This window comes from Lagenorhynchus albirostris, chromosome 2, assembly GCF_949774975.1.
Source record: "Lagenorhynchus albirostris chromosome 2, mLagAlb1.1, whole genome shotgun sequence".
Lineage (NCBI taxonomy): Eukaryota > Metazoa > Chordata > Mammalia > Artiodactyla > Delphinidae > Lagenorhynchus > Lagenorhynchus albirostris.
In genome coordinates, this window is record NC_083096.1 from 74,716,762 (window position 1) to 74,743,718 (window position 26,957).

Below are 26,957 nucleotides of genomic sequence, written 5' to 3' on the forward strand. Positions count from 1 at the left end.
AGCCCTGTCCCCAGGGCCTCCGAGAAGACACTAGATCAGCCATCTTGAGAAGACAGCCACTCTTCCAGTGAGCATGAGCCTTTTAAATTTTTTTAAACTAATTTTAATTTTTATATGTACATAGGAAATCATTCAAGCTGATTGAAAAAATGTGCAACAAAGTCTCATTTCTATCTCAGACTTCTAGTTTCCCTCACCAGATTCATACACTATTACCAGTCTCTTGAGTCCTTCTAGAAATTTCCATGCACATATTAGCACGTTTTCCTTTCTCTTTTTTATTTTTATTTATTTATTTATTTATTTTATAAATTTATTTATTTATTTTTGGCTGTGTTGGGTCTTCATTGCTGTGCATGGACTTTCTCTAGTTGCGGTGAGTGGGGGCTACTCTTCATTGTGATGCGTGGGCTTCTCATTGTCGTGGCTTCTCTTGTTGCGAAGCACAGGCTCTAGGCCCACAGGTTTCAGTAGTTGTGGCACATGGGCTAAGTAGTTGTGGCTCGTAGGCTCTAGAGCACAGGCTCTGTAGTTGTGGCTCATGGGCTTAGTTGCTCCGTGGCATGTGGGATCTTCCTGGACCAGGGCTTGAACCCATGTCCCCTGCATTGGCAGGTGGATTCTTAACCACTGCGCCACCAGGGAAGCCCTCTCTTTGTTTTTTAAAGTAAGTATATATCATAATCTTCTGTTCTACCCCTTGACTCCTTTACTTACCAGTGTGTCTTAGAGGTCATTACAAATAAGCATGTATATATCTACCACATAATGCTTTATTGAATAGATGCTTACAATTTTTAAATTGCTTTATCAAACGAGATGTAAAAGGTCTTCTTAAAATGGACACTAGTTTAAGAAGGAAAATGTTGTTATTTCTGTTTGAAGCCCCACCATGTGTAATTATTTAACTAACTTCCGGTGACATTCAGGTTGGTTTTGGTCTTACTCTTAGAATCACTCCTGCAGTGAATATCCTTGTACTGTATGTCTTTGCTTACATGTACAAACTTGTCTATAGTATAAATTTTCAGGAGTGGAATTTCTGGGCCATGAGTCGTGTACATTGGTTTTTAAGGGGTTTTTTTGATAGGTAATAGATTATGCAAAATAAAAAATATTATTCAAAAATAAAAATATAAAAAGCTCATTCTCACTTTGACCCAGCTCTTACACACACACACACACCATGTAGTAACTTTACATTATTATACATCCTTCCAGAGTATCTTTATATAAATACAAGCAATTATATTCCCCCCTTTTGTTACACAGAAATACATATATGCATTGATTTCTAGCTTGCTTTTTACACGTAAAAGTATTATCTTAGAAAATTTTTCATGTAACTTTATATTCTTTCTATATAACTACAAAGTATAGTGTTCCAGTGTACGGCGTTTATCATGATTTATTTAACCAGTCCCTACTGATGAATACTTGAATTGTTTCCAAACTTTTGGTATTATAAATAAGGCTGCAATGAATAATATGTATATGTGCATTTAAAATTTTGGTAAATTTTGCCAAACTTTCTTCCAGTGAAATTATACCAGTTTCTGCCTCCACCAATGATGTATAAAGAATCTCTTCCTCTACACCATGAGCATTCTAAAATGCGAAAAATAGTATCTCAATGTAGTGCAAAGACTAGTCTACAGTAAGATATTTATTATTTACCACATTAATAGGTCAAAGGAGAAACACCACATGATCATCTCCAGAGATTCCAAAAATGTGTGTAGTAAAATTCAGCATCCATTCAGATTAAGAAACCAAGCTGTTAAGAAAATAGAAATTATTGAATACATCCTTCACATGATAAAAGTACAAGTCTGAAGTCCAAAGTCAGCAGCTTACTTATTACTGTTCCCATTCAAGTCAGGAGGAAGATGTGGATGCCACTGTCATCGTCATTTAATATCATTCTGGAATTACCAGCTAATGCAGTCAGTTTAGAGAAAGAAGTAAGTGTAAAGAGAGGAAAGGGGAGGTAAAGTTATCATTATTTGCAGATGATATGATAGTATACCTGGAATATTCATGAGAAAACTGAAGAAATGTTAGAGACAAAGGAGAATTTAGGAGAGCAGGGGACTACAAAGTGATGTATAAGAGTCAAGAACTTGTCTGTATACAGTAATAAGCAGTTAGAAAACGTAGTAGAGAATACCCTATTTGCAACATCAACTAAAAAGATAAGTGACCCAGGCACATTCCTAATAGGGAATATGTAGGCTCCACATTAAGTAAAATGCCAGAAACCTGGGGACCATCTCCCCTGTCCCCTTCACCCCCTTCAGCCAAACCATCCTTAAGTTCTGCTTATTGAACCTACAGTTTCTGTCCCAGATCCCCTCCTCCTCTTTCCACCTCCAGTGTCAGCACTCTCAGGTAAGCCACTGTCTTCTCTCACCTAAACCAGGCAGTAGTCTCCTGGTCTCCCTACTTTATTCATTCAACAGATATTTATAGAGGACATTGTATTTGTTAGAACAGGAGTCAGACATCAATCAATAATCACGTAAGAAATTTAAGATCTCATACTTGATATGTATTATAAGGAGCTTGAGTTACATGATGCAGTGAGAATCTACATAGCATGACTTGATTCAATAAGAAGAGGGGAGAGGGCTTCCCTGAGAAGTGGAGCCTAAGCTGAGATCTTAGGGACGATCAAGAGAGAGGGAGGGTTCTAGGCAAAGGAGATAGTACCCCCAAGTCCACAGAGCTGGTAAAGAGCTGCAGGAAGGCCAGTATGGGTGGAGCAGAGAGCACAGTGGAGGCCTGATGCTAGATGAGACTGGAGGGTCGACCTTGTGGGTGGGCCATGTTATGCTCCAGCCACACAAGCACTGGAGAGCCATTGAAGGGTTTTAAGTAAGGGAGTGTCACTTGCCCCCCACCCCCACTTTTGTCCTCTTCCTGGCATTTTTTTTTTTTTCGGCCGTGCCATGCGGCATGTGGGATCTTAGTTCCCCAACCAGGGATCAAACCTGTGGCCCCTGCATTGGGAGCTCAGAGTCTTAACCACTGGAGCCCCAGGGAAACCCCCGGCATTTTTCCTACTATTTTTTTGTACTACATTTTCTCTTCTACTCTAAGAAAATCATTTCAGACCTTTGCCTCTTTCTTCAAATTTCCACAAAACCCCTCTTTCTCACTCTGATGACCTTACTTCACACTTAATTGAGAAATTAGCAATAACCAAATGACAAACACCTTACCTTCCCATCACCAAATCCACCTTCCTACTTCATCTGTACATTACATCTGTACCAGTATGCAGGAAGCATCCTTCCTCCCATTCCTGTGCCCTGGATCCCTTCCCTCTCGTCCTCTCCTTCAGTTATCTCCCTCTCTCATCATCAGTTGCTCCCTCTGTTGGATCATTCCCATCAGCCTACAAACATGCCCGTGCCCATCTTCTAAAAACCTTCCATTGACCCCACATCTCCCTCCAGGTACCACCTCATCTCTCTGTTCCCCTCACAGCCAAACCTCTCAAAAGAATTGTTTGTAGTCAATGTCTTCATTGTCTTCACTTCCTTAATTCATTCCAATTGGGCTCTTGTCCCCAGCATTCCACTAAAAAGGCTAACCACTTGCCATATGTGGTTACTGAGCACTTGAAATGCGGCTGTGTGACTGAGGAACTGAATTATTAGTTGTATTGAATTTTAATTAAAGTTAATAGCCTCGTGTGGCCAGTGGCTATCACATTGGACCATGCAGCTCTAATGGATTCTAGTTGCACAATTAACAAACTTTATTTTATATATATACATATGTATATATATTTGTGTGTATGGATATATGGATATATGTGTATATCTTTGTGCATAAGAGTTCATACTCTCTTCAAACACAGAACACTCATGAAATTCTCCTGGATCCTTCAGGTCAAGATCCTACATGGTTTGGCCCCCATCCCCTCTCTTCAACATCTTTTCATGTCGCTGTCCTTTTGCTTCGCTGAACGTTAACCCACTGGCCTGCACAAACCAGTCAGCACCATCAAAGAAAGAGGCAAAGGCATTCAGCTACTTAGGATAAGCAAGGGATAGTGAGAAGCTCAGTATGGCTGAACATAAAGATTGATTCCTTTCACTGCCTGAGCTGATGGATAAATCTTGCTACTGAAACCTTTGTTGTATGCAGTTGGATTATCCAAAGCTGGGTTCCCCAAAGCAGATTAGGATCTGGTTAAAAGCTAGTATTCTTGAAACCTTGTCTGGTAGCTGCCCAGGCTGTTTTGCTCCATCATGTTCTGATGTGTTTGTGGAGATCCCCAGCCAGGAAGGGAGGGGAACTGCAGGGCTTCTCAGCAGCACTGCCTGCCTCCCTGCTCCACCAGTGCCCAGGGTACACTCCACTCCCCTTAGCCATCGCAAGGCCTCCAGGAATCGAAAAATAACTCCTCATAAAGGTGTGGTTCCCTGAGCTAAGGCTGACCTTGACTCTCTGACTTCTCCAGGTTAAGTCCTCTTGAGCTAATCAGGAAATGAATGAAGAAATGGAGTCAGGTACTTAAAAAATCAGACAGAGCATTAAAAAAGTGATGCAAGCAGGGAGAAAGTTATTCCCTTCTCATTTTTGCTTTAGTTAAGAAAGTCCACACGTGGTGTTAGTATTTCTTTAAACCCTCCCTAATACTTGCTAAACTATGATAAAAGACAGGCCTAGAGCCTTTAGAAGCAATAGAGTCTTGTCAGAATTTAAAACATGATTTTTATCATAGTCAGTTTTACAGCCACCTTCAGTTTATGGCAAGTGATATTCATTTTCCATTTACAGCAGTGATATGAAGTGTCCTTTTAAAACGTGTTTACATTTTAAAAGAGTCAACTTAGAGAAAAATATTAAGTAAGTAATACTCCAGGTGATATCTGGATCTAGCGGAAATCACACTGTGATTCATGAATATCCGAAGTCTGGGAAATGCTGCCTTAGGAACAGAGCTGTCAAGAGTGATGGGGCCACGTGTTGGCAAGACTGGCCGCATCTTGAGCGAAACCAGCCCTTTTCTGGAGCAGCTGTCGGGGTAAGGTGCTTGTCTTGATTCCCTGCTTCTCATCCCCAAGGTTCGTTTACCAAGCAAAAGTTGGGGGTCGCTGGTTCCCAGCCGTCTGCGCACACAGCAAGAAGCAAGGCAAGCAGGAAGCAGCAGATGCGGCCCTCCGCGTCTTGATTGGGGAGGACGAGAAGGCAGAGCGCATGGGTTTCACAGAGGTAACCCCAGTGACAGGGGCCAGTCTCAGAAGAACTATGCTCCTCCTCTCAAGGTCCCCAGAAGCACAGCCAAAGACAGTTAAGACGTCTACTTTTGGTGCTATCCTTTTTGGGGGTCCTGCTAACTCCTGTCTGGGTGGAGTCAGCTCTTAACTTGCCATCATGTGAACTATTCCTCGGCTTTAATATTAGCCTCAGTAGAACCTAGAAACTGGGACACTAGACGTGAGAGGGGGAAAGATGACCCACCAGTCCAGTAGAACTCGACCTCCGTGCCCACTCTGAAACATGGTGGACATAGACGAGGCTCGGTGGCCCTGACATGGCCTCCTGTCCCCACAGCTTCCTCTCACAGGCAGCACCTTCCACGACCAGATAGCCATGCTGAGCCACCGGTGCTTCAATGCTCTCACCAACAGTTTCCAGCCCTCCTTGCTTGGCCGCAAGATCCTGGCTGCCATCATCATGAAGAAAGACTCTGAAGACCTGGGTGTCGTGGTCAGCTTGGGGACAGGTAAGTGGGCTCTGAAATGTGTCCCAACTCTCCAACCCCCGTAGTGACTGGAAGCACCTCCTCATTCTCTCCTGGGGTCCTGTGTGGGTGAATTGAAGGCAGAGAGAAGACGCTTCTTGTATTTCATTTTAGCTACAGTTAATTCAGAGCAGGGAATGAATTCTTATTTCCTAGTGAAAAGAATACAGGAGTCAGGATCTGATCAATTGAGGTTGTTTCTGCCTTCAAGCTTTAAGAACAAACAGCCTCTATCTACCCTATCCATTATCGTTTTCCTTTGGAAATTTCACATTTGCTTTAACTGCCTTCCCAGGGAATCGCTGTGTGAAAGGAGATTCTCTAAGCCTAAAGGGAGAAACCGTCAATGACTGCCACGCAGAGATCATCTCCCGGAGAGGCTTCATCAGGTGAGTGAGATCGCAGGGCGTGGCGGCTCTGACACCCACCTGGCGGGCAGGTCCTCGACCCTGCAGTGTCAGCCTTTGCCTCACCTGTCCATCCATTTGAACCTGTCTTACGGAATCAGTCCCTTCTGTGACCCGGCTGCATGCCCCTACTCAGCCTACTGTTGAAGAGCTCTTTTTCTGCCAACTCTGCTTCAAGCCCTTTTTTAAAAGCACACGATGACTTCTTGATCTTCAGTGCTGTAGGGATGAGGAAGCCTTCCATCTCCATTTGAGGACCTACAAACAAACCCATTGCCCTGCCAGCTTTCCCCTCCAGTTCACTTTTTCTTTAATTTATGAAAGGAGAGAAGCAACAGCCTCCTATAGTCCTTGAATCAGTTTGTTCTGCCCTAGAATCCCTGCAGCTGCCAGAGCGAGAAGCTCTTGGCAGAAATGGAACTGACCTGAAAGGCTAACTTAGCTTTAAGAAATGCTGAGGTCTCCCATGGAGAATTTCCCACCAACTCTTTCAACCTGAGAAACCCTGAAAGGTCTGCACTGTTAAGCCTTGTCCTTGCTTGGGATCAGATTATAGAAGCAACTGCTGTTTCCAGAATCCATCTTCTTAACCAGACTTTCTTCTTGTAGGTTTCTCTACAGCGAGTTAATGAAGTACAACCCCCAGACTGCGAAGGATAGTATATTTGAGCCTGCTAAGGGAGGAGAAAAGCTCCAAATAAAAAAGACCGTGTCGTTCCATCTCTATATCAGGTCTGTACAGTCTCTGTTGGCACTAGAGCCAGCCCTGCCAGGCTTCCAGAGCTGGGTGTCTGAATGCTCTCCTGGTCCGTAAATCAGAGCTTGTTCGATGGGCCACACTTGGCTCTGTGTTTGAGGTCCACACCTCAGTGTGGAGTGACTCACATGTGCTTCTACCCACTCCGGCAGCCCGTAGTAGGCTTCAGAAGCCTACTTTCTCCCACATCAAGCTGTTCTTGAGCCCCAGGAAACTGGAGAGATATATCTGCACAGGTGGGTTTTAACAGATGCCCCTGTATTGCAGCACGGCCCCATGTGGCGATGGTGCCCTCTTTGACAAGTCCTGTAGCGACCGTGCTGTGGAGAGCACAGACTCCCGACACTACCCTGTTTTTGAGAATCCCAAACAAGGCAAGCTCCGCACCAAGGTAGAGAACGGTGAGTGACACGTCCTCCCTCTCCCACCAGAAGGCTCTGCGAAGCCCCAGGCCCGTACCAGAGCCAGGGCACGGCTGCCAAGTTTTTGCCATTAGTTGCTGAGGTACCAGGGTCTTGTTTCCAGGGAGAGGCAAGATGTAGGTCAGAGAAGATCTGTAGGAAGATCAAGATTCCATTTTGAATTAGGTAGCTGGGGAGATCTCCAAATCAAATAGGAGGCAGAAGTACCCACTTAGAGCTCAGAGGAGAGCAATGGCTGGAAATAAGAATTTGGGAGTCCTCCTCCTATGGTTGATCTTTATAGCCATGGAAATGGATGGGATCACCTCAGGGAAGGTTGGAGAAAATGGAAAGAAAATGATGCAGAACCAAGCCTGAGATGTTGACTGGAGGACGCCAAGTGCCCGGCTCCCCTCCTGACTAGTTGGCTGCCGGTTCTCCACCATGTCTGCCAGCTCCCACTCCTCCACTGTCCTCTAATGTCTCCTACTGTCTCCTCACATCCACTCCTCTTCCCTTCAGGCCATCCTTCTACAGTTATCAGAGTGACCCTCAAACACAGATCATGTCACTTCCCTGCTCAGAACCCTAAAGTGTAAACACAGAGCTACCATATGACCCAGCAACTCACTCCTAGGAACATCCCCAAGAGAAATGAAAACATATATCCACACAAAAACTAATACAGGAACGTTCATAGCAACATTGTTCGTAATAGCCCCAAAGTGGAGACAACCCCAGGGTCCATCAACTGATGAATGGATAAACAAAATGAGTTCTATCCATACAATGGGATGTTATTTGTCCATAAGAAGGAAGGAAGTACTGACTTCTAACGATAGGAGGTTTCTTTTGGGGGTGATGCCATGTTCTAAAATTGATTGTGGTGATGGTTCACAACTCCGTGAATATACTAAAAATTATTGAAGTATATGCTTTAAATGGGTGAATTATATCTCAGTAAAGCTCACTAAAAACAAAAAGCCCACCATCCCGTAGTGGTTTCCCACCACACTTCACATAAAAGCCCACCATCCTATAGTGGTTTCCCACCACACTTCACATAAAAGCCCACCATCCCATAGTGGTTTCCCACCACACTTCACATAAAAGCCCATCATCCCATAGTGGTTTCCCACCACACTTCACATAAAAGCAAAACATGCCATTCACCTGTGCTTCAGCCTCATCGGCTCTTTGTCAGCTCTCTCAACAACTAAACCCCCTGCTGCCTCAGGGCCTTTGCTCTTCTCTGTGTCTGAAACACTCTTTCTCAGCTGTTCCTTCTCCTTCGTGTCTCAGCCCGCCTGATAGTCCTATCCCAGGAGGTTCCCCTGGCTGTCCTCCATCATAGCTCCCTCAGAACCATCTAGAATTCTTATGTGTGTTGACTTACGTGTTTAGTGTCTGCTCCATTCCCTTTCTATCCCCTCACCCCCATAAACGTTCTAGGAAGGTAAGGATCTTATTTGGTTTTGCTCACCATTGTTTCCCAGCACCAAGCTTAGTGCCCAGCACATAGTAGGTGCTATGAAATAATATGAAGAACGAATGAGTGAGTAGCCTCTGGCCCGAGTCTAAGAAGCAGAAACACCACGCCAGGGAGGGGCTCAGTCCAAGGGCCCTTCGGGTCTGACCCAAGTCTCTCATCCAGGAGAAGGCACAATCCCAGTGGAGTCCAGTGACATTGTGCCCACGTGGGATGGCATTCGGCTGGGGGAGAGACTCCGAACCATGTCCTGTAGTGACAAGATCCTGCGTTGGAACGTGCTCGGCCTGCAGGGGGCGCTGTTGACCCACTTCCTGCAGCCTGTGTATCTCAAATCCGTCACACTGGGTAAGGACCTGTCTTGAGAGCTGAAACTGGACTGTCATTTTGGTGCCCAAATCCCAGCAAACTGCATGCTTCGTTGCCAGGTGCCAACATGACGTCTCCCCTTTTCAGAGTGTGCTCGATGCAGTGGTTAGTGATTGATTCTGAGTGTCTGGTCTGCTGTGATGGGAAGATTGGTTTAGGCAGTGAGCCTAGGTAACGACATGCCAGCCAAGTCTTTTCAAGATGAGTTAAAGAAACACAGCAGCTTAAAACTGCAGTGTCTGAGTTCCTTGCTCTCCTCAGCCCTTGGCCTTACCTGGAACCTTATGTATTGTGCTTAAATGTTTGATGATCCCTGTATATCCTGGGCAGCCACAGTTAGAAGGTGCTTCCTAAGTAGGGAGTTGATTCTCTGTCTTGACAACTCTGTCTGTACCCTCACACTCCCCACATGCCTCTGCCACTTCACAGCATTTGGTGCAAACACAGGTGTGTGCGTTTCTTTTTCGTACCCAGGTTACCTTTTCAGCCAAGGGCATCTGACCCGTGCCATTTGCTGTCGTGTGACAAGAGATGGGAGTGCGTTTGAGGATGGACTCCGACATCCCTTCATTGTCAACCACCCCAAGGTGCTATAACCCCATCCATTTTTCCCTTGACGTTTTCTCCTTTTCAAGTAATCCTATCAGCAGAGCAAAAACGTACAGTGTGGGCAAGGGCAGCCTTAGTTCGTTTCCCCAGAACTTACCCTTTCCTCCTCTTGAATGCCAAGGGCTTTCCTCCTTTTAGTCTGGAATTCCTCCTCTTGAATGCCAAGGGCTTTCCTCCTTTTAGTCTGGAATTCATTCGAATTGAGGTCGAGTTAGTACAGTCTGAGTCTTAGCCAAACAGAATCCTAGATAAGGGGGAAAGATCATGACTCCACAACTCCCTCTTTCCTATGAGTCTTGAGTCCCTGCTTCAGAAGCTTTTTCTTGAAAGGTTTCCATCTTTCTCCCATTGCTCCTGGAATTTCTAGGTTGGCCGAGTCAGTGTATACGATTCCAAGAGGCAATCCGGGAAGACCAAGGAGACAAGCGTCAACTGGTGTTTGGCTGACGGCTATGACCTAGAGATCCTAGATGGGACCAGAGGCACCGTGGATGGGTAAGGAGCTGAGAGAGCACAGCAAAAGCAGAGCCAGGCGTCCTGGCCTGAGCCCCAAGGGGGTGTCATGTTGCCAAACACCGGAGCTTAAAAGCTGCCACACGCACCCATGCCCCTCCTCCCCATCAGTGTCTCCACCTATTCCATCCCAGGTGAACAGTGAGTGCTTTCGTTTCTCCAGGCCACGGAATGAATTATCCCGGGTCTCCAAAAAGAACATTTTCCTTCTATTCAAGAAGCTCTGCTCCTTCCGGTACCGCAGGGATCTACTTAGACTCTCCTATGGTGAAGCCAAGAAAGCTGCCCGTGACTACGAGATAGCCAAGAACTACTTCAAAAAAAGTCTGAAGGACATGGGCTACGGGAACTGGATAAGCAAACCCCAGGAGGAAAAGAATTTTTATCTCTGCCCAGTGTAGTGTGATCCGGTGACTGATGGGTCAGGGTGTTTCACACTGGGGTGAGAGAGAGAGGTCGTAGCATTCCTCATCACATTGGTCAAGGGTTTTTGGTTTTTGGTTTCCTTTTTGTTTTGTTTTGTTTTTGTTTTTAAATGGAACCACAATTGGTAACACTGAGAAATTTGGGTTCCTGTTTTTCCTGCTTTCTTTGGGATTACTAGGCCAGGTCTAGCCATCCCCCTTCTCTTTTCCCAAGCAGAGGGGTAGAAACCTAAGGGCAGAGGGAAGGGGTTGTTCCTTCTTTGCGCCCACTTCCTCTTCCTTCTTCGTTTTTTCCTGTTTCCGTCCCCTTTGTGTTTGCTACACTGACCTCTTGTGGTCTCGATTAGGTTCCAGTCAACAGTGTGAATCATGCCAGGGACTGATGATTTTTCATTTGTGGCTTCTGAGGCCCCTCTGCTTCCCCTCCTCCCCTTCTGAGATTCCTTCTTCATGATCATTAAGTTCTACCTTTTCCTCCAAGAGGGTAAGGAGGTGAACTTAAAGAATTTGGTGAAACATTGATAAGGGCAGGAGTTTAAAACGGCAGTCAGCTTGTTACCAGTGCCAAGCGTGATCAGAATCTGCAGATAATGCTCAGTCACCTTCAGATCGTGCACTTTAGCTGGCTTGGGAGGGGCCCAGAGGCAGGGCAGGCTGCTGCCTGGGACATGCATCCCTTCCGCAGGTGGCAGGGAAGGCTGGGACCAGCCAGACGGGGCTAAAGGAGTTGCCCGAGCAATAGGGGAAGTCTGCCCTGCAGAGGTGACACAGACCACTTCCTGGGGAAGCAGACATGTCTTGGAATGTTGCCAAGCTCCCAGCTGTCCCTCCTAAAGCATTGCTAGGAATTTGTCCTACCAATGGGGGAAGTAGCGCCACAGACCCCAACCAACTGGTAGGAAAAAACCCAGGATAAATCCTAGAGGGTAAATCATTTCTGCTCAGATAATCAGGACCTAGCAGGAATAAGGGCAAAAAATCATGTTGGGTCAGATCACTGTTCCACCCAGCATGTTTCTTATGACAGTGACACCAAGGGAAGGTGATTAAGTCATGGGTAAATTGGGAGTTTTAAAAAGAATGCTGTAAATGTTGATTCCTAACAGCTACAGATAACCTGTAATTGCACAGATTTAAAAGTCAGATGTCATTTGCCATTGATTAACCAAGTGCTTTTGTTTCGCCTGATAGCTTCAGAAGGTTGTTTGTGGGCGGGTCACAGACCTGAGGTCTCCCTGCCTGCTAGGGAATCTTTATAGGGTTGACATTCAACAGTAGTTCTAGGTGAAAGGGCAGGTTGTCCTAAAACTCTGTGAGATGGGACCCTTGGTCTACACCTCAAGGTACTGTGGACTCTTGTCAGAGCCTTCGACTCTCTGTGGGGTCTGGCTCTGGGCCTAAGCCAGCCAGACATGCTCAAGAAAAGTACAGAGGCCCTGCCCCCTCCAGGCCTGAGCCTGCCTCTTCCCTCAGGATGATTCCTCTATCGTATCTGTGAACATGCCGAGCCAGTGCCCTCAGACGATTTTCCGTCCTCCCCCACACCCCGCAAGCTCCTGACTAGTTAACCCCCCCGTCTGTCCCACCTCTTCAGCGGTGGATACATCCGCATCCACACATTTATTCTTGTGGCTACCGTTCTCTCTGTACTTTTGACCAAAGTGAGAAAACGTAAGTCTTTAAATACACTAAGGATATCTTTGCGGAACACCAAAGTGTCCCAAGGAACTAGGAGGGAAACCGTGCCTGTCTTCTCGGGGGGAAGGGGCCTGCCCCCAAGTCCTGTGAATCACCTGATGGCACACAAAATCAGTCCTGCCCCAGGAGGCAGCTCATCTCCCTAGTTCTTCAGGCTAGAGGGTATCACCTACTGATTCCTCGGCATGTTCGGCCCCTGTGGACCGTCTTGGGCATTGGAATCTCCTGCAGAGCTCAGACTCGGCTGCCTCTTCTTTAACCGGGAGCACGGGCACTCTCAAAAGGTCAGAGCCCCTGCTTGCCCCAAGATCTTGTCTAGCAAACTTACAGTATTCAGCTTCTGTTGTAGGGAGAGAGCAAGGCTTCCCTGTACCCATGCATCTGCTGGAAACAAGCCTGTGTCAGGCCCTGCGCGGCCGTGCCCACCCCTGCCCCTCTGAGTCACATGGGACAGAGGCAGAACTCCCACCTAGAGTGTTCTCTTCACTTTTTCGTCCAATCTTTGTTTTTAGTAAGCAAGACCTTTTTCTTTTTTTTAATGATCTTTGTAGTTGATTTGTCTGAACTGTGGCTATTGTGCATTTTTTGAATAATCACTTGTAAAAACTGTCACTGCTTCAAGCTATTTCCTTTACTCATGTTGAAGGGATTTTGCTGGTTTTGGGGGTCTTGGTAGTAACTCCAAGAGCAGAGTGGGGAAGAGCCCAAGCGTAGACTTGGGTGCCACGATGGGTGCAGTCAGTTTTATGATTCCACTTTTATGTGTCCCTTGGTAAAAGTGACTAACAATATACATTCCTCGTAAATAAAAAAAAAGAAGAATCTGAATTGTTAGAAAACCTCAAGTCTTGGTTTCTTGGGGGGTGAGAAAGTGGGGACAGAGGGAGCCGTGGTTCTGGGATTTCTGGCAAGAGCACCACCTGCATCTGACACAGAACCTGAGGAGAGGGTCTCCCTCAGCCAACAGAGAGGAGCCATTTCAAAGGGGCTGCCTAGGAGGTGAGCTTGTGTCCGGTGTGTTGGAGTGTATCAGACAACCTTTAATTACTTCCCCAGGTCCAGAGCCCCCCTTCCCCATCAGATCCACCATCAAATATCTTGTCCCCAGAGACTTGCTGTGCAAGATTTCAAGGCCCAGAGTAGGAAAGCGTCCCTTGAGACCACACCACAAATCACATACGCAAATCCGGCTCTCCTTGAGGGGTTTCTAGAGCCTTCCGCTCCCAGCTGTTTTGCCTGCGGGGAGGTGCAAGTTGCAGCCTGGACCAGAACTGGCTTGGCTGCAGTCTTAGGAGACAGGCCATTTGCTTTTTACTTCATAGATGGCATCCAGAATATTTCTCCGTCTTGATTTCAAAGAGAATATGCACCACTTTCCAGATTACAATTTAGTCCAGGATTTCTACAAGACTCTTCCTTGACCTTGTAAAAATACCATACCAGAGGACACGAAATATTTGACAGTGAGGCTTCCTAAGTCGCAGTGAAACCTCCCTCTTCATCCACAATACAGATGGAACAACTGAGGCCAGGAGGGCCAGCGACATGTTTGGGGGGCACATTAAATAAGGACCAGAACTCTGCATGGGTGTCGGTCACAGTCTGTTGAAATACAGTACCTGGTGAGCTGGACAGTTTTGACAGACAGTGAAGGACAGTGTCTCCGCCTACCGTGAGGTACCTGGAGCCTCGAGCATCTCTGTCCTCTCTGTTCCCAGGCATCTGGTCCCACCTGGAGGGAAATGTAGTATCCAGGCTTTGTAGAAAATGGACCGTTTCTTCCATACCTACAGTGAGTGTGTGACGTAAGACTGTCCCCCCGCCACCGAGCTCTGGGTGGGCTGGGAAGCAAGGCTACCCCACGGGAGCACAAGAGGGGTTTTCTTCAGCTCAGCACTGCAGTTGCTGTTCACCCTACATTTCATCTCGGGGGCCCACCATTTAATATTGCTTCCAGGATGTGGGCCCGGGTCAAACCCATGTTCCAGGAGCAGGAGTGCCTTCCACACAGACAGCCCTGACTTTGCAGAGTGCAGGGGCTGTGCGAGGAGTCCCCAGCCATCCCTCCAGGAGACCGGGCCTCAAGTGCCCTGTCCTCCAGGGCCCCTTCTTTACAAAGGGCCTCCCCAGGAGCTATTTCTGGGCTCTGTCTACTCTAGGCGCAGCCATTTGGCCCTATCTTTTCCATCTGATGAATGGACTTGTCAGGCTACAAATCACAATCATTGATGTTACCACTGATCTTTTCTTTAGATTCGTGCGATGTGCTTAACCTCTCATGAGTCCAGTTTCCCCAATATTCTCCCTTCCCTTATTCAACCCTGGCCCGAGAGGACGTCCCCACCCCCCAGCCCCCGTCCCCACCTCTGCCCCCCAGATGTAACAGAGAGATATGACACCTTTGGAAACAACTTTCTTTATGAGAATCTTGAGTTCCTAATGAGTCTGGCCTGGAGTGGGCTAGGTCAGTGCAAATATTCCAGGAGCACAGACGGGGGCAGCCGAGGCCAGTGTGGGAGAGATGGGGGCACTGCAGGTGGGTGAGTGAGGTGTTCTAATGATTCCTAGACCAACAGTCCCTTAGGAACCATGTGACTGTCACACTGACCTCTGAGACCTGTTGGGATGAATACTGAAGGGTGGCTGCTTATTCTCTGTCTGGTCTGGGTGGGCGACTGGCCAGCACCAGTTGGCTTGTGAGGGATGCTGTGACGCCAGCCCAACTCTGCCTACAAGCAGAGGGTGACGGCTGGAACTGAGTGGGGAGAGATTTCAGAGAAGACGCTGAATGCCCCTCACTTCCCTCCCAAGGAGCTCTCCTCCTCCCTGCCTCAAAGGCCACAGAGAGCGTGGACTCTGGGATCAGTGTTGGGTTTCAGGTCCAGCACTACGCACCAGCTATCTCTTGGTCTCTCTGTGCCTCACTTTTCTTCTGTCAACAGGGGCCCCTTCCCTGCAGGACAGTGAGGGGTAAAGACAGTGTATCCGAAGCAACTGGCCCAGAGCAGGCCACTGTGCACAGCAGCTAATACTGGGATTGGGAGAAGCAGAACAGGAGTCAAAGCCCCACATCCTCCCTGTTTCCTTAGAGGGAAATGGCCTTGCCCTTTCTGCACAGATAGCCTTCCTCCACAGAAATGCCAGCTGGGGGCTGCCCGTGTCTTATTTGCTTTTAAATCTGCAATAACTTGGTACCAGCTGTTCCAGTATTAGACACCTCGCTGCCAGGAGACTGCCTTCCTCCTGCCGCAGTTCCAGCCGTCAAAAGCAGTCTCTCATACCCTCTTTTTCAAACAAGAAGTGGTTCTCAGATGGCCTGTGGCCTTCTCATCTCTGATGGAGATGATCCCAACTGTTTCCTCACTGCCCTCTCCCAAGCCCACCTTGCTTGGGTGCCAATCCAGTATCTCTCCCTCCCTCTTCAGATCTGGGGCCTTCAGTCCTGGCCTGGAGCTCAGCTGGGTACCCCATTCTCTCCAGAGATGCCCTGCCCCACCCCATGGAAGGGGCCAAGAGGCTTCCCTGACAACACCAAGAGAAGAGGACGGAGGACCCAAGAGTAGAAGAGACTGGTTCTCCAAAGCTTCCCAACACCCTTGAGGGTTCCAAGTCTGTACTGACACGTGGTAACACCTTGCCTGAGCCCTCTTTCCTCCACCCATCCTCCCCTCCTCCCCACTGGCGTGGTCCCCTAGGGGCTGCACCCAGAGATGGAGGGAATGGTACTGCCCCAGGGACCCTGCCCGGCTAACCCCTTCCATCAGTCCCTCCCATCCTTGCTGTAGCCCTCAGCCAGCTGTCATCCCCACGTCACTGATGAGGATGAGCAAGTTCAGAGTTAAGTGCTTGTACAAGGTCAGCCAGCAAACAACCTCTGGGCCTCCACTTCCCTGTGTGTCGGGGGGGCCATGGCGAGGAGTTGGACAAGCTGCTCTCCAGCAGCCCCTCTGGCACTGTCTGGTGACTTACTCGGACGACAGCCAATTACAGGAAGTACTGAAAGCAAGTCCAGCCATAGCAACAGCTGATGGGGCCTCCCTAGCAGCCTAGACCCTGGCAAGGAACCCGGGAGAGCTGGGCAGGAGGGCCTCAGGCCAGCACCTACCCTTCAGAGGGAGGGTTCCTTTTCATTAGCCGTTTCGGGTTCCGGGATGTTTCCTCAGGGCTGTGAGTCCGAGGTGGGTCCAGCCATAATAGAGGCAACTCTCCATTTGCTGTTCTAGAAGAAGGGAGTCTCCATGGTGCCGAGACACTCACCCCCCAGAAGAGATGTCTGCCAGCCCATTCCGGCAGGTGGGGAAATGCGCTGAAGCACATCTCTCACAGCTGCTGGCTTCATGTCCCAGTGGCGTTCCTCCACAGCCAGTACGGGACTAGATCACCTGGGGGCCTGGGCACACACCTGAGTCAAGAGGAGCTGATCCAGAAGGGAGGCCGGAGCCTGAGCCTAGCCCGGGAATGGAACGAACCTTTGCTGAAGAGGCTCCAGAGGGCAGCCCACCTGTCAGGCTCACCCCAGCATTCCCTGTGTTGCTCCTCTCCGGCTCCAGCTCCCCCAGACCCCATCCCTGTTTCCGGGGGCTATCTGCTCCAGGGTATGGGTGGGTCTGGAAGGAAGAGTGACATGACAAGGCAGGTAAGCCCATACCCGTCAACTCTGACCACCTCTCAGACTTGACATTCACGAAGCATCTACTCTACGCCAGGTACAGCCCTGGGCTTTTTCACAAACATCACTCCTGCCTCACAACAACCCCACAAAGAGGGCCTTACTATCCCCGATTTATAGATGAGGAAGCTGAGGCCTAGCCAGAATTGCTCAGGATGGCTGAGAGTAAGTGGCAGAGCGGGGACAGGAATTCAGACTCTGCTCCCTGTCCAGCGCTCTGTGCCTGTGCTGTCTCCGCACCTCCGAGGTGCCTGCGGAAGCAGGCGTCCAGCCAGGCTCCAGAGAATAGCACGGTGTGGTGGGCAGGCCCCTCAGGTGCGCTTGGCAGACGGACCCCTCTGTGACCCCGCTGGCCCAGCACTGAGCCCAGGCTGGGACCACAGATCAGAGCCAGTCACGTGGCGGGGGCCAAGGCAGGTGATCCCTGAAGAGGTCTGTTTCCTGGGCTAACAGGCAAGGTGGCCTCCAGCTGGCCCCTGGGAGCAGCGTCGGGATACACCCTCCAGGGACCCACAGGACAGGAAGCCGAAAGCTGGGCTCTGTGTACAGTCTGCTGTGCAGACCGGCAGTAGCAGACCTGTCCATCCGAAGCTCTGCTTCAACCCTGCTCAGGTTTGCTTGGGCGGGGCAAGAGGAGGAGCCAGAGCAGGAAGGATGGAGCCAGGAACAGAAGTAGGGGGGCAGGAGCCATGCTGACGTGGCAGAGTTCTGGGCACTCACACCCTGCTGGGCTGGCCTCCACAGGCAGCCCTCTCCTGCCCGGCCTGCTCTGCTGCGGGCGAGAGGTCTGGGTCTGCTTACAGCTAATGTCCTTAGTTTACTCGTTCCCATGACCAGTCGGTTCAAATTGCAGCCGAGGAACAGCCTGTGAACTTCAACTCGCACAGTTCAAGAATTTGGCCCTTAAGCTCAAGCAGGTCACCCAAAGATTCAGAACTCCGGGGCTCCCCTAACACCCAGCCTTGCCCCCCACACCCTGGCCTGAGCAAGAAAGGAAGTCTAGGAAGAATCTTCACTGGGAGAAGGGGACCTGGGGCTGAACTCTGGGGCCCTTGGAAGCAAGGGGCTGTGGGACTGGGCTGGAAGCCTCACTCAGGACTCCGACCTCAGCTCCAGGCTAACCTCTGAGCAGGAACCCCTGGCTGCCGTGAGGCCCACCCAGCTAGCTGCTGTGCAGTTAAGCAGGGACAGACATCAGGTCGCACCCAGGCCTCTCTCCCCTTGCTCCTCCCTTCCGATCTGCCATTGTGTCAGGCCAGCCCAGCACGGAGTCGGAGCCCCTGTCTTGCCCCCATGCACCTCCCTTTTCCCATGACTTGGAGGCAGCTGTTGATTCTGTCCCCTTCTTGGCCCCTTCCCCATCACACTTTCCTCAAGGTGGAAGCCTCCAGCCACTCCATCCTCCACTTCTCAGCCTTCATGCTCAACCAGCAGCACTAGTGCCTGGGTTGGTACAAGAGGAGGAGAGCAGCCAGAACACGACGCAGCTGGTCCAGCCTCCAGGTTGGCGCTGGCAGGGGGGCGGGCTCCAGGTGAAGTGAAAAGATGGGTCTGTGGGGGCAGCGCCCCTCTTCCTCGTAGCTCACTCATCCCTCCTCGACCCAAAACTACTGTTCAACAGAGGGGTGAAGGAGCATGGAGCTGGGGAGGGCCTCACTTGGAGCTGGGAGCCGAGTGGTCTGCGTGGAGGAAGGTGGCAGTGGTGTAGTTCTGGAAGAGAGGCTGCAGGAACATGCCGATGGTGCCAAAGACACAGACGAAGACAAAGATCCAAAGGAACAGACGGTCGATCACCATGGCGACATACTTCCAGTCCTCACTCACCTGGACAGAGGAGAGGAAGGAGACCCAGGTATCAATCACATGATCTGGGAGGGGAGTGGAGCAGGTAGAAGCAGCTTCCACCACACATCACTCCTCTCACTCCACGACCCCAGAGTGACCTTTCCAAAGCATGGCCCCAGTCTTGCCTGCTTAAAAGCCTCCAGTGGCCCCACTGCGTTCAGCAGCCACCCAAACTCCCAAGTCTAAAATCAAGACCCACCCAGGACAAATATGAGCCAACCACCTATCTTCCACCCTCTGACCCAGCCTTACCAAACTCCAGCCTGTCTTCTCAGGTCTCTGTGCCTTTGGGTTTCCTTTTGGTCTAGAACTCCAGTCCTCCCTATCGCTACCTGTGAACTCCTACACATCCTTCAAAGCCTAAATCAAATGTCACCTCTTCTATGAAGGCTTCCCTGATCCCCCTAATGAGAATGAACCACTGTTTCCTCTGGGTTCCCTCAGCACTATGTACACGTCTTATCACGGTATTTTTACTGCACTGTATTGTCATTTCAATTTGTATGCCTGGCCCCTCCTTCCTCTCCCGCCCGCCTTCCGCCACTTAAGCTATGAGCTCCTAAACTACAGGGACCCGATCTGATTCATCTTTGTAATCCCAGCATCTCAAACACAGGGTTCCGGTAAACGGGTGTTGAATTAGTGAATGAATGGCTGCCTCTGCAGCCCTCACTCCTTATATGACTGCCTGGGGAGCCCCATCCAACAGCCCCAGAGGGTGAGGACTAGATCTCAGGTGTAAACAAACCCGTCCAGAAGAAAATAACCTCTGTGGGTTTGGGAGCCAGTCACAGGGTCTGCAGGAGGCCTGGCCTCCACTCAGAGCTGCTCCACTCCGGCCTGAGTCTGGACCTTTGTACACGTGTTCATCTGTAGCCCAGCCAGCTGGGGGGATGGGATGAGGCACTGTGCACCTTCCTTCAGTCAGCAGCTGAATAATGGCTCATTCATGTCACACTTGTGCCTCCTATGTACCTGGCACCATGCTAGGCACTGGGGATGTGACTGAGAGCAAGACAAACACATCCTGCAGTTTACAGTCTCCTGAGGGAGATGGACACAAAATTAGTAAAAATAAAATAATTACACATTGGTGGGTGCCTATATGGAAATAAAGGACGAAGAAATGGAGGGGGAGATATAATTCAGGGTGTGATCTGGGGAGGCCTCTTTGAGGAGGTGACACCCTAAGCTAAGATCTGATAAGTGAGAAGGAGCCAGCTGAGACAATCAGAAACAATCAGAGAAACCCAAACCGAGGGACCTTCGATTGGCCTGTACCCTTCAAAAATGTTTATGCCATGAAAGACCATTCCAGATTGAAGGAAACTAAAGAGACAGAACAACAAAGTGGAATTCAAGATCCTGGATTGAGGTGGGGGTGATGCTACAAAGGACATTATGGAGACAACTGAAAAAATGTTAGTATGGACTTTATATCAGATAAAGGTATTGTATTGATGCTAAATTTCCTGAATTGCATCACTGAGCCTGGGTTATGCAAGACAATATCTCTGTTCTCAGGAGAGAAAAGCTGAGGTATTTGGGATAAAGGATCACTATGTCCACAACTTACTCTTAAACAGTAGTGCAAAAATTAATAATAATTTTTAAAAGGAAAAAAAGAAGGGAATTCCAAACAGAGGGACCAATCTGTGCAAAGGTCCTGAGTCAGGAAAGAGCTTAGCTGGCTTAGAACAGTTGAGCAGATAAGCCAGTGACCTGAGCAGGGGAGAGATGGCACAAAGTGCACAGGAGACACTGTGTGTTTGGGTGGAGAAGCACGAGAACTGAATCAGGGAGACCATTAGGAGTCTCTGCCCTGGTCCAGGCAACAGCTGATGGAGGCCTACAGCTAGGGAGGCAGCATGGAGATGGTGAATAAAGAAGGAAGCTGAAAATCTCTTTGGAGGTTGGTTCCACAGGACAGGACTTCTGATGATTTGGATGGTGGGGGACGTAAGAAAGAGAGGAGTCAAGGATGACTCCAGGTTTTTGGTCTAAACCATTGGGTGGATGGTGATGTCATTTACTAAAAGATGGGGAGATTGGAGGAGGAGCAAGTTGGTGGTGGGGATGTAGATTAAGCACTCAGTTTGGGACATGTTAAGTTTGAGATGCCTGTGAAGGTAGGTCATTGCATCCTCATCACCTAACTCAGTAAATGCACATTACATGAGTGGACTGCTGTGGGGGAGGCGGAGGCAGTGACGCAGCCGGTCAACCCCCTGCACCACCGGCATCTCCCACTTGGCCTCAGCCACCTGAGGCTCCCGCCCCATTTCCTCATGACTTGGTCCCTCTCTTCTTCCTTCAGGACCATAACTTGCTCCTTAGCTCAAGCCTCAGCTCCTGCCCTCCCAGGGAATAGAAACACCAGGCTCTGAAGCATCCCCCCCCCACAAAAAAAACCGGTAGTGCAGGAGCCCACCCTTCCTCATCCCCCAAGCCGGAATGGCTGCAATCCAGTGGAAACATGGCCAATCACCAGAGCAACAGCTAAGTCACAGCCTGGAACCAGCCAGGTACCCAAAGACTGATTGCCGGATGGGGCCAGCCACAGCCGAAAGTGGGGGGAAGTCAACCCATCATCTTCCCCCCCCATCCCCTAGCTCAGTGCTCCCCTTCTGGGAGTCACTGCAGAAAGATACCAGTGTGCAGAAAGCTCAGAGTGGGTCTTAAAAACCCTCGCCTCCACCTGCCCCCACCTCCATAAATATTTCACAAGGGCATCCCCTGAGGACCCAGAAGAGCAGGAAAAGGATATTGATTCAGGACTCTGTGCTCTTCCCAGCAGCCGGTGGAACCTCTTAACCACCGCCACCCCTCCCATACACACTTTCTACAGCCCTCAATTTTGACCCCCGACGCGGGGCACACAAAGGACTCATCTCTATTTGTGCTAAGAGATGCAGGTTAACAACATGGGCTTGGGAGTACAAGCGGCAGAGAGGGTGTCTGGGGTCAGAGCCACGGGCCAGCTGCAAACCCAGAAGGGCCTCCTCCACTTCCTGGCCACCCTCCCAACACTAACGACACTCACGATGCCCCAGCCGAGGCATTTCGCCCTGGATACTAGTCCTCAGGAAGCCGCAAGTTCATCCTGTACCAACCGCCACTTAGGCGGCGCCGCCTCCCGGAAGTCAGAGAAGAGGCCATGCCAGCGCCCAGGCCCACAGGCCCCGGCCGGACTCTCACTGCCCACATCCTGCACTCCCGTTAGCTCCTCGGTGTCTGTCTGCGCAGGCACCGAGGGCCCTGCAGCCCGCATCCCACGCCCGAGTCCCCGCGCCTCACTCACGCTCTGGTCGTCGTCCTCACTCCGCATGTGGTCCGCGATGAAGCGCACGCCGTCCACCGCCTCCCGGAGGCCGCAGCCACACGGCCCCCCGGAGCGCCCGGGGCCAGCTGCCGGCGCCGGCTCCGAGCCGAAGGCCCCAGCCAAGCCCTGCACAGACGCGCAATTGACGAAGCACGTGCAGGAGTCTGCCCCCAGGGCTTCGCGGTAGAAGACGGCGCCGGTTCCCTCGCGCCCGCGCTGGCGCCGCCGCAGGCGCAGGCGTTGGCGGGCGCAGCGGTGGCGCGGCTGCTGCATGAAGAGCAGCTTGGGCAGCTTCTCCAGGAAGATGACCTTGACCCAGGGAGCCATGGTGTGCGTGGTGGGTGAGCGGTGGTGCACGTTGAGCACGCACACGCTGGTGACGATGGAGAAGGTGACAAGCACCATGGTGAACATGAGGTACTTGCCTACAAGCGGCACGTCGAGGGAGGTGGGTGGCACGATCTTGGAGATGAGCAGCAGGAAGACGGTGAGCGCCAGCAGCACGGAGATGCACAGCGTCATCTTCTCGCCGCAGTCGGAGGGCAGGTAGAAGACGAGGATGGCTAGTGAGGTGATAAGCACGCAGGGGATGATGAGATTGATGGTGTAGAAGAGTGGCTTGCGGCGGATGATGAAGTCGTACGTGATGTCCACATAAGTGGAGTCGTCCGGGTTCTCGTTGCGCCGGCCCGGCAGCGCGACGATGTCCCACTCGCCACTGGGCGTGAAGTCATCCAGGCTGGCCACGTCACTCTTGAGCACCAGGTCGATCTCGGTGCGGTCGTAGGTCCACGAGCGGAACTTCATGGTGCAGTTCTGCTGGTCAAACGGGAAGTGCTTTACTTCGATCTTGCATGCGCTCTTGTAGATGGCAGGCGGCAGCCAGAAGATGCTGCCATCATAGGAGACCACGGCATTGGAATAGAAGGACACCTCGTACATGCCGTCAGCACTGCCAAGGGATGAGCACAGTCAGCCCTGGCCTAAGCATTCCTCCACCCCACCCATCAACCCAGCCCTGAGTGGGAAGAGAGGAAAGCCAAAGGGATATATGGGAAGAGGGTAGCCATCCAGGGGCCTAGGGAGGAGGGGCAGGAATTGAACAAGAAGGGGATCTGGGTGGGTTGGTGAGGAGAAGAGGCCTCAGAGACAGAAGAGGGTGATGAAGAGGGGAGGCATATCTGCTACTTGTCATGCATTCTGTAAGCTGGTTGCTCCACATGAAGGTGGAGGAGTTAGGGGAGCCAGGGAGGCCAGAGTGAGGAGCCCCAACTAATGGAGAGGGACAGGGGCAGGTGGGAGGAGGAGATGGTCCCTAGTGGCTATGGACTAGTGGTTTTGGGTCTTCGAGATAAGAGGGATTATTTCAGGAGAGGGGCTGGAACCTGGAGGAGAAACTGGGATCTCCAAGTTCTTTGACCCTCCCCAATCCTCCTGGAAGGCCTATTCTTGCATCAGTTCAGGCACTGGAGTCTGTCAATCCTCGTTTTTATGCCACTGCAGCTCCAAACACTGGGAGTCCTAACTGGCTGAGAGGGAGCTGGCCATGGCCCAAGTTACCTTGGCTGTCCACATTATACCTCACTGGTTTGGGTCTGTCTGGGTAGTGACTTGTCGTTGCCAATGAAAAGTCCCTCTGTCCCCCAGCATGAGCTAACTTCCTTTCCCCAAGACCTGAGTACTCCCACGGTCTCCTCCAGCCTTCCCATCCCTCCAGGGTTACCTACTTGTTGTATAGGACCACATCTGGGAGCCAGATGTGTTTGGAAGGGAGCCGAACTTTCTTCATGTTGTCAAATTCCTCAGGCTTCCAGGTGAGGCGATAATCCTCCCACTCCTGGGAAAGGGAGAGAGGGAGGCAGCACCAACCTCCGCCCTGGGAGGGGCTCAAGGTCAAGGACAGGGACAAGAGGAGGCCTATCTGGCTTGAGGAAGTTTTGAAAAGTCATTGCATCCCCACAGTGACTTCTCTGCCCAGCAAAAGTGTCTTCTCGTTTAATTTGCATAGCCAAGCCAAGATATTAGAAGTTACGTTTTACAAATGAGAAAATGGATCTTGCCGAGTTGAACATATTCAAAGTTACAGAGCTGTGAGTAGAAGAACCAAAATTCAAATCCAGTTATTTAGGGCTCCAGAGTCTAAAGTTCTGCCTCTCTTGAGGACATGAAAAGAGGGAAAAGCACATGCCCCTCCCCCCCCCTCAAAAACAAGGAGGAAAGAGAAGCCCAGGGGTGTGGACAGGAAGAGTGCTAACCTGGGTCAGCCAGACATTGGTGGTCATGATCTGCTCCCGCTCATGCTGCAGGGAAGAAGAGAAGCTGCTGAGAAGTGCCCCACCCCCACCCCTCAAGCCTGTGGTCCCACTACACCACCCAGGCTCCTTCCCCCACCTCCCCAAGCCTTGGGAACTCCAGAAGAATAAGCACAAACACTGACTTCAGTAGCTGGGCAGAGAGTTTGGGACCTTCACTCACCACACTGATGAGCTGGGCCAGTGATACCATGAGCTGTACCGTCACCAGCTCAGAGCCATTGGTGGCTGGGCGGATAAGCTTATTGTAGCGGGAAGGATCCAGGAGATGCTCCACCAGCCGCTCCTCTGTGTCTGTACCACAGACTCCTGGGTAGTGTGGGTGGAGGGCAAGAGGTAAGTACATAGGCAAGGAGGTCCCACCCAGGATCCCACTCTCCCTAGGCAGGTGGTACAACGTAGGCCCAAACAGGAGGCTGTAGCTTCCCACAGCCCCATCCTTAAGAATATATAGCAAAATGCTTAGGTTACCCCACAGAGGCCCCTCATAGAGAAGTCCCTCTCTGAGACCACTGACCAAGGAGCCCAGTCAGCCCCCCACAGTCCCCCACTAAGAACCCATTCTGCAAGGATTAGTGGAGACCCTGCTCTTCCTGCAAGGTCTCAGAGGGTGGTTTCAAAAGAATTGACATTTCTGTCTCCATGACTTCCCCTAGAAGATACCTACAATTCAAGGAAGGTTCTGGAGGGTGGTGAGAGGGGAACAGTTATTCATGTCCCACCATTCAGCCTTTCTCCTCAGTCTGTGCCCATCTATGTGTGCAAGTAACACTATGTGCCTCTACATGTGACTGGCTGTGACCCCCTCCCCCCACAGGTACTGGGTTGGAGTAGAATAGTTGGGCTGCCTGAGCTCTGGGTCAGGGCATATATTTAGTCCCAAGTTGCGCACCTATGGCAGCCCACCTCTCATGAGATTGCAGGCGGGTATGGAAAGCTCATTTAGTTGTATATTCCCTTTGTACCTGCCCCACCACACACTCTATCTCCTTCTGCAACCCTGCACGAATGCACCCCACCCCCTCAGAGATTCCTCCCTGGCCCTCCGCCTGGCAGAGCTTCTTCCCTTCCGAGTCTCCTGCCCACCCTACAAGAGAGTTGAGAAGTTGCTTCTTTCCCCCTCCTGCCTTGCCCCTTTGGAGTCCAATATGAGGGACAGAAAATGATGGAGAGCCAAGGGAGGGTGCGGAACCAGGTAGATTTTCTTGAGATAATGTTTCACAAGAAGTCAAATGGCATCTCAGCTGCAATCAGACTCTCCCCTTCCTTCCACCCTAGATAGCCTGGGGAGATCCCCTCCCTCCTTCCTCTCTGTGCCCACACCCTCTCCACCACCCCTGCCCGGGTTGCCCTCTCTTCCCAGCATCACTTCAGGTATGTCCTCCTCCCAGTTCAGTCTCCCAGGTACTCCCTGCCGTCCAGGGGTCTCTTCCCTAACCCCTAACAGACTCCCCGCCTTAGGGATCCCTCCCGTACACCTTCGAGACTGAGTGAGACAGAGCGCGGCGACTTGTCCTTACCTGAGCACAGCCCGAGGAGGCCAAAGCTGAGGAGCAGCGCCATGGGGCCCGAGCGCCAGGCCATGCCTCTGGCATAGCTCGCCGGCTCGCCTAAAGCTGCCGAAGCGCGCCACAGGCCGGAGGGCCGCGGGCGGGGTGCTGTCCGTGGTGCTGAAGCCGCTCCCGCACCGCCCGCGCCCAGCTGGAGCTGAGCCCAGGTTGTGCTCGCAGCCTTTGGTGCTGCAGTGCCGACCGCCACGGCGGTTCCCAGGGCTCAGAGAGCTGGTTGCGAGAAGGAACCAGCGTCTCGTTTATCCCGGTCTGAGCAGGAGGAGGCTTTTCCGGCTGCTCTTCCAGGGAATACAATTGGGACGGTGAGGGGGAGGAGTCTCCGCCCCGGAGGCGGAAGCGCCAGAGCTCAGAATAAAAGGGGTCCCTGGGTTGTGTATTCTTCTGCTGGTCCTGCTTAGTTAGGGTGTGCGTGAGGCGGAAGAAGGGCGGCTCACCGGACAGTGGAGGAGTTCTGAAGCCCCTGAGTTGGAACAGGACCCTGGAGGGGTCTGAAAAGGCTCCGGAAGAAAGCGCGAGTAAGACAAATAGGTCAGGACCCGCTACGAGGGCCAGAATGAGGGGGTGGGAGTCGGAAGGAGTTTCTGGAGTTCCCACCTTCTTTCTTTTCTCTTACCAAGCCCAAATGATCCTGCTTCCAGGGAAGGCTGAGGATGCAGCCAAAAAAGTGCATTTTAGGCCCTTAGAGAAAGAGACAGGGGGCTGTAGGTTTGCTATTTTAAGAAAGCAAACCGTTTTGGAGTCTGGAAACAGGATCCTCACCTGTTTCCTTCTCTACCATCGTAGAAGGCCAAGCTTCCTGCCCTCCCCCA

The 26,957-nt window shown here is 50.8% G+C and overlaps 2 protein-coding genes across 2 annotated transcripts; one reads left to right on the forward strand and one right to left on the reverse strand.

Annotated features, from left to right (window-relative positions):
* Positions 1-1,545: 1,545 nt before the first annotated feature.
* On the forward strand, positions 1,546-13,257 carry ADAR (adenosine deaminase RNA specific). The gene is made up of 10 exons (XM_060137387.1): positions 1,546-1,657; positions 5,082-5,229; positions 5,572-5,743; positions 6,057-6,150; positions 6,778-6,900; positions 7,193-7,326; positions 8,981-9,163; positions 9,659-9,771; positions 10,161-10,288; positions 10,470-13,257. The coding sequence occupies exons 1-10, from the start codon at positions 1,569-1,571 to the stop codon at positions 10,705-10,707; spliced, it is 1,422 nt and encodes a 473-aa protein (XP_059993370.1). The 5' UTR covers positions 1,546-1,568; the 3' UTR covers positions 10,708-13,257.
* Positions 13,258-18,554: 5,297 nt separating this feature from the next.
* Positions 18,555-26,161, reverse strand: CHRNB2 (cholinergic receptor nicotinic beta 2 subunit). The gene is made up of 6 exons (XM_060137400.1): positions 26,098-26,161; positions 24,741-24,886; positions 24,521-24,565; positions 23,993-24,102; positions 22,245-23,217; positions 18,555-18,922 (listed from the first exon to the last, which is right to left on the reverse strand). Exons 1-6 carry the CDS (start codon positions 26,159-26,161, stop codon positions 18,752-18,754), a joined length of 1,509 nt encoding a protein of 502 aa, XP_059993383.1. The 3' UTR covers positions 18,555-18,751.
* Positions 26,162-26,957: the final 796 nt, after the last annotated feature.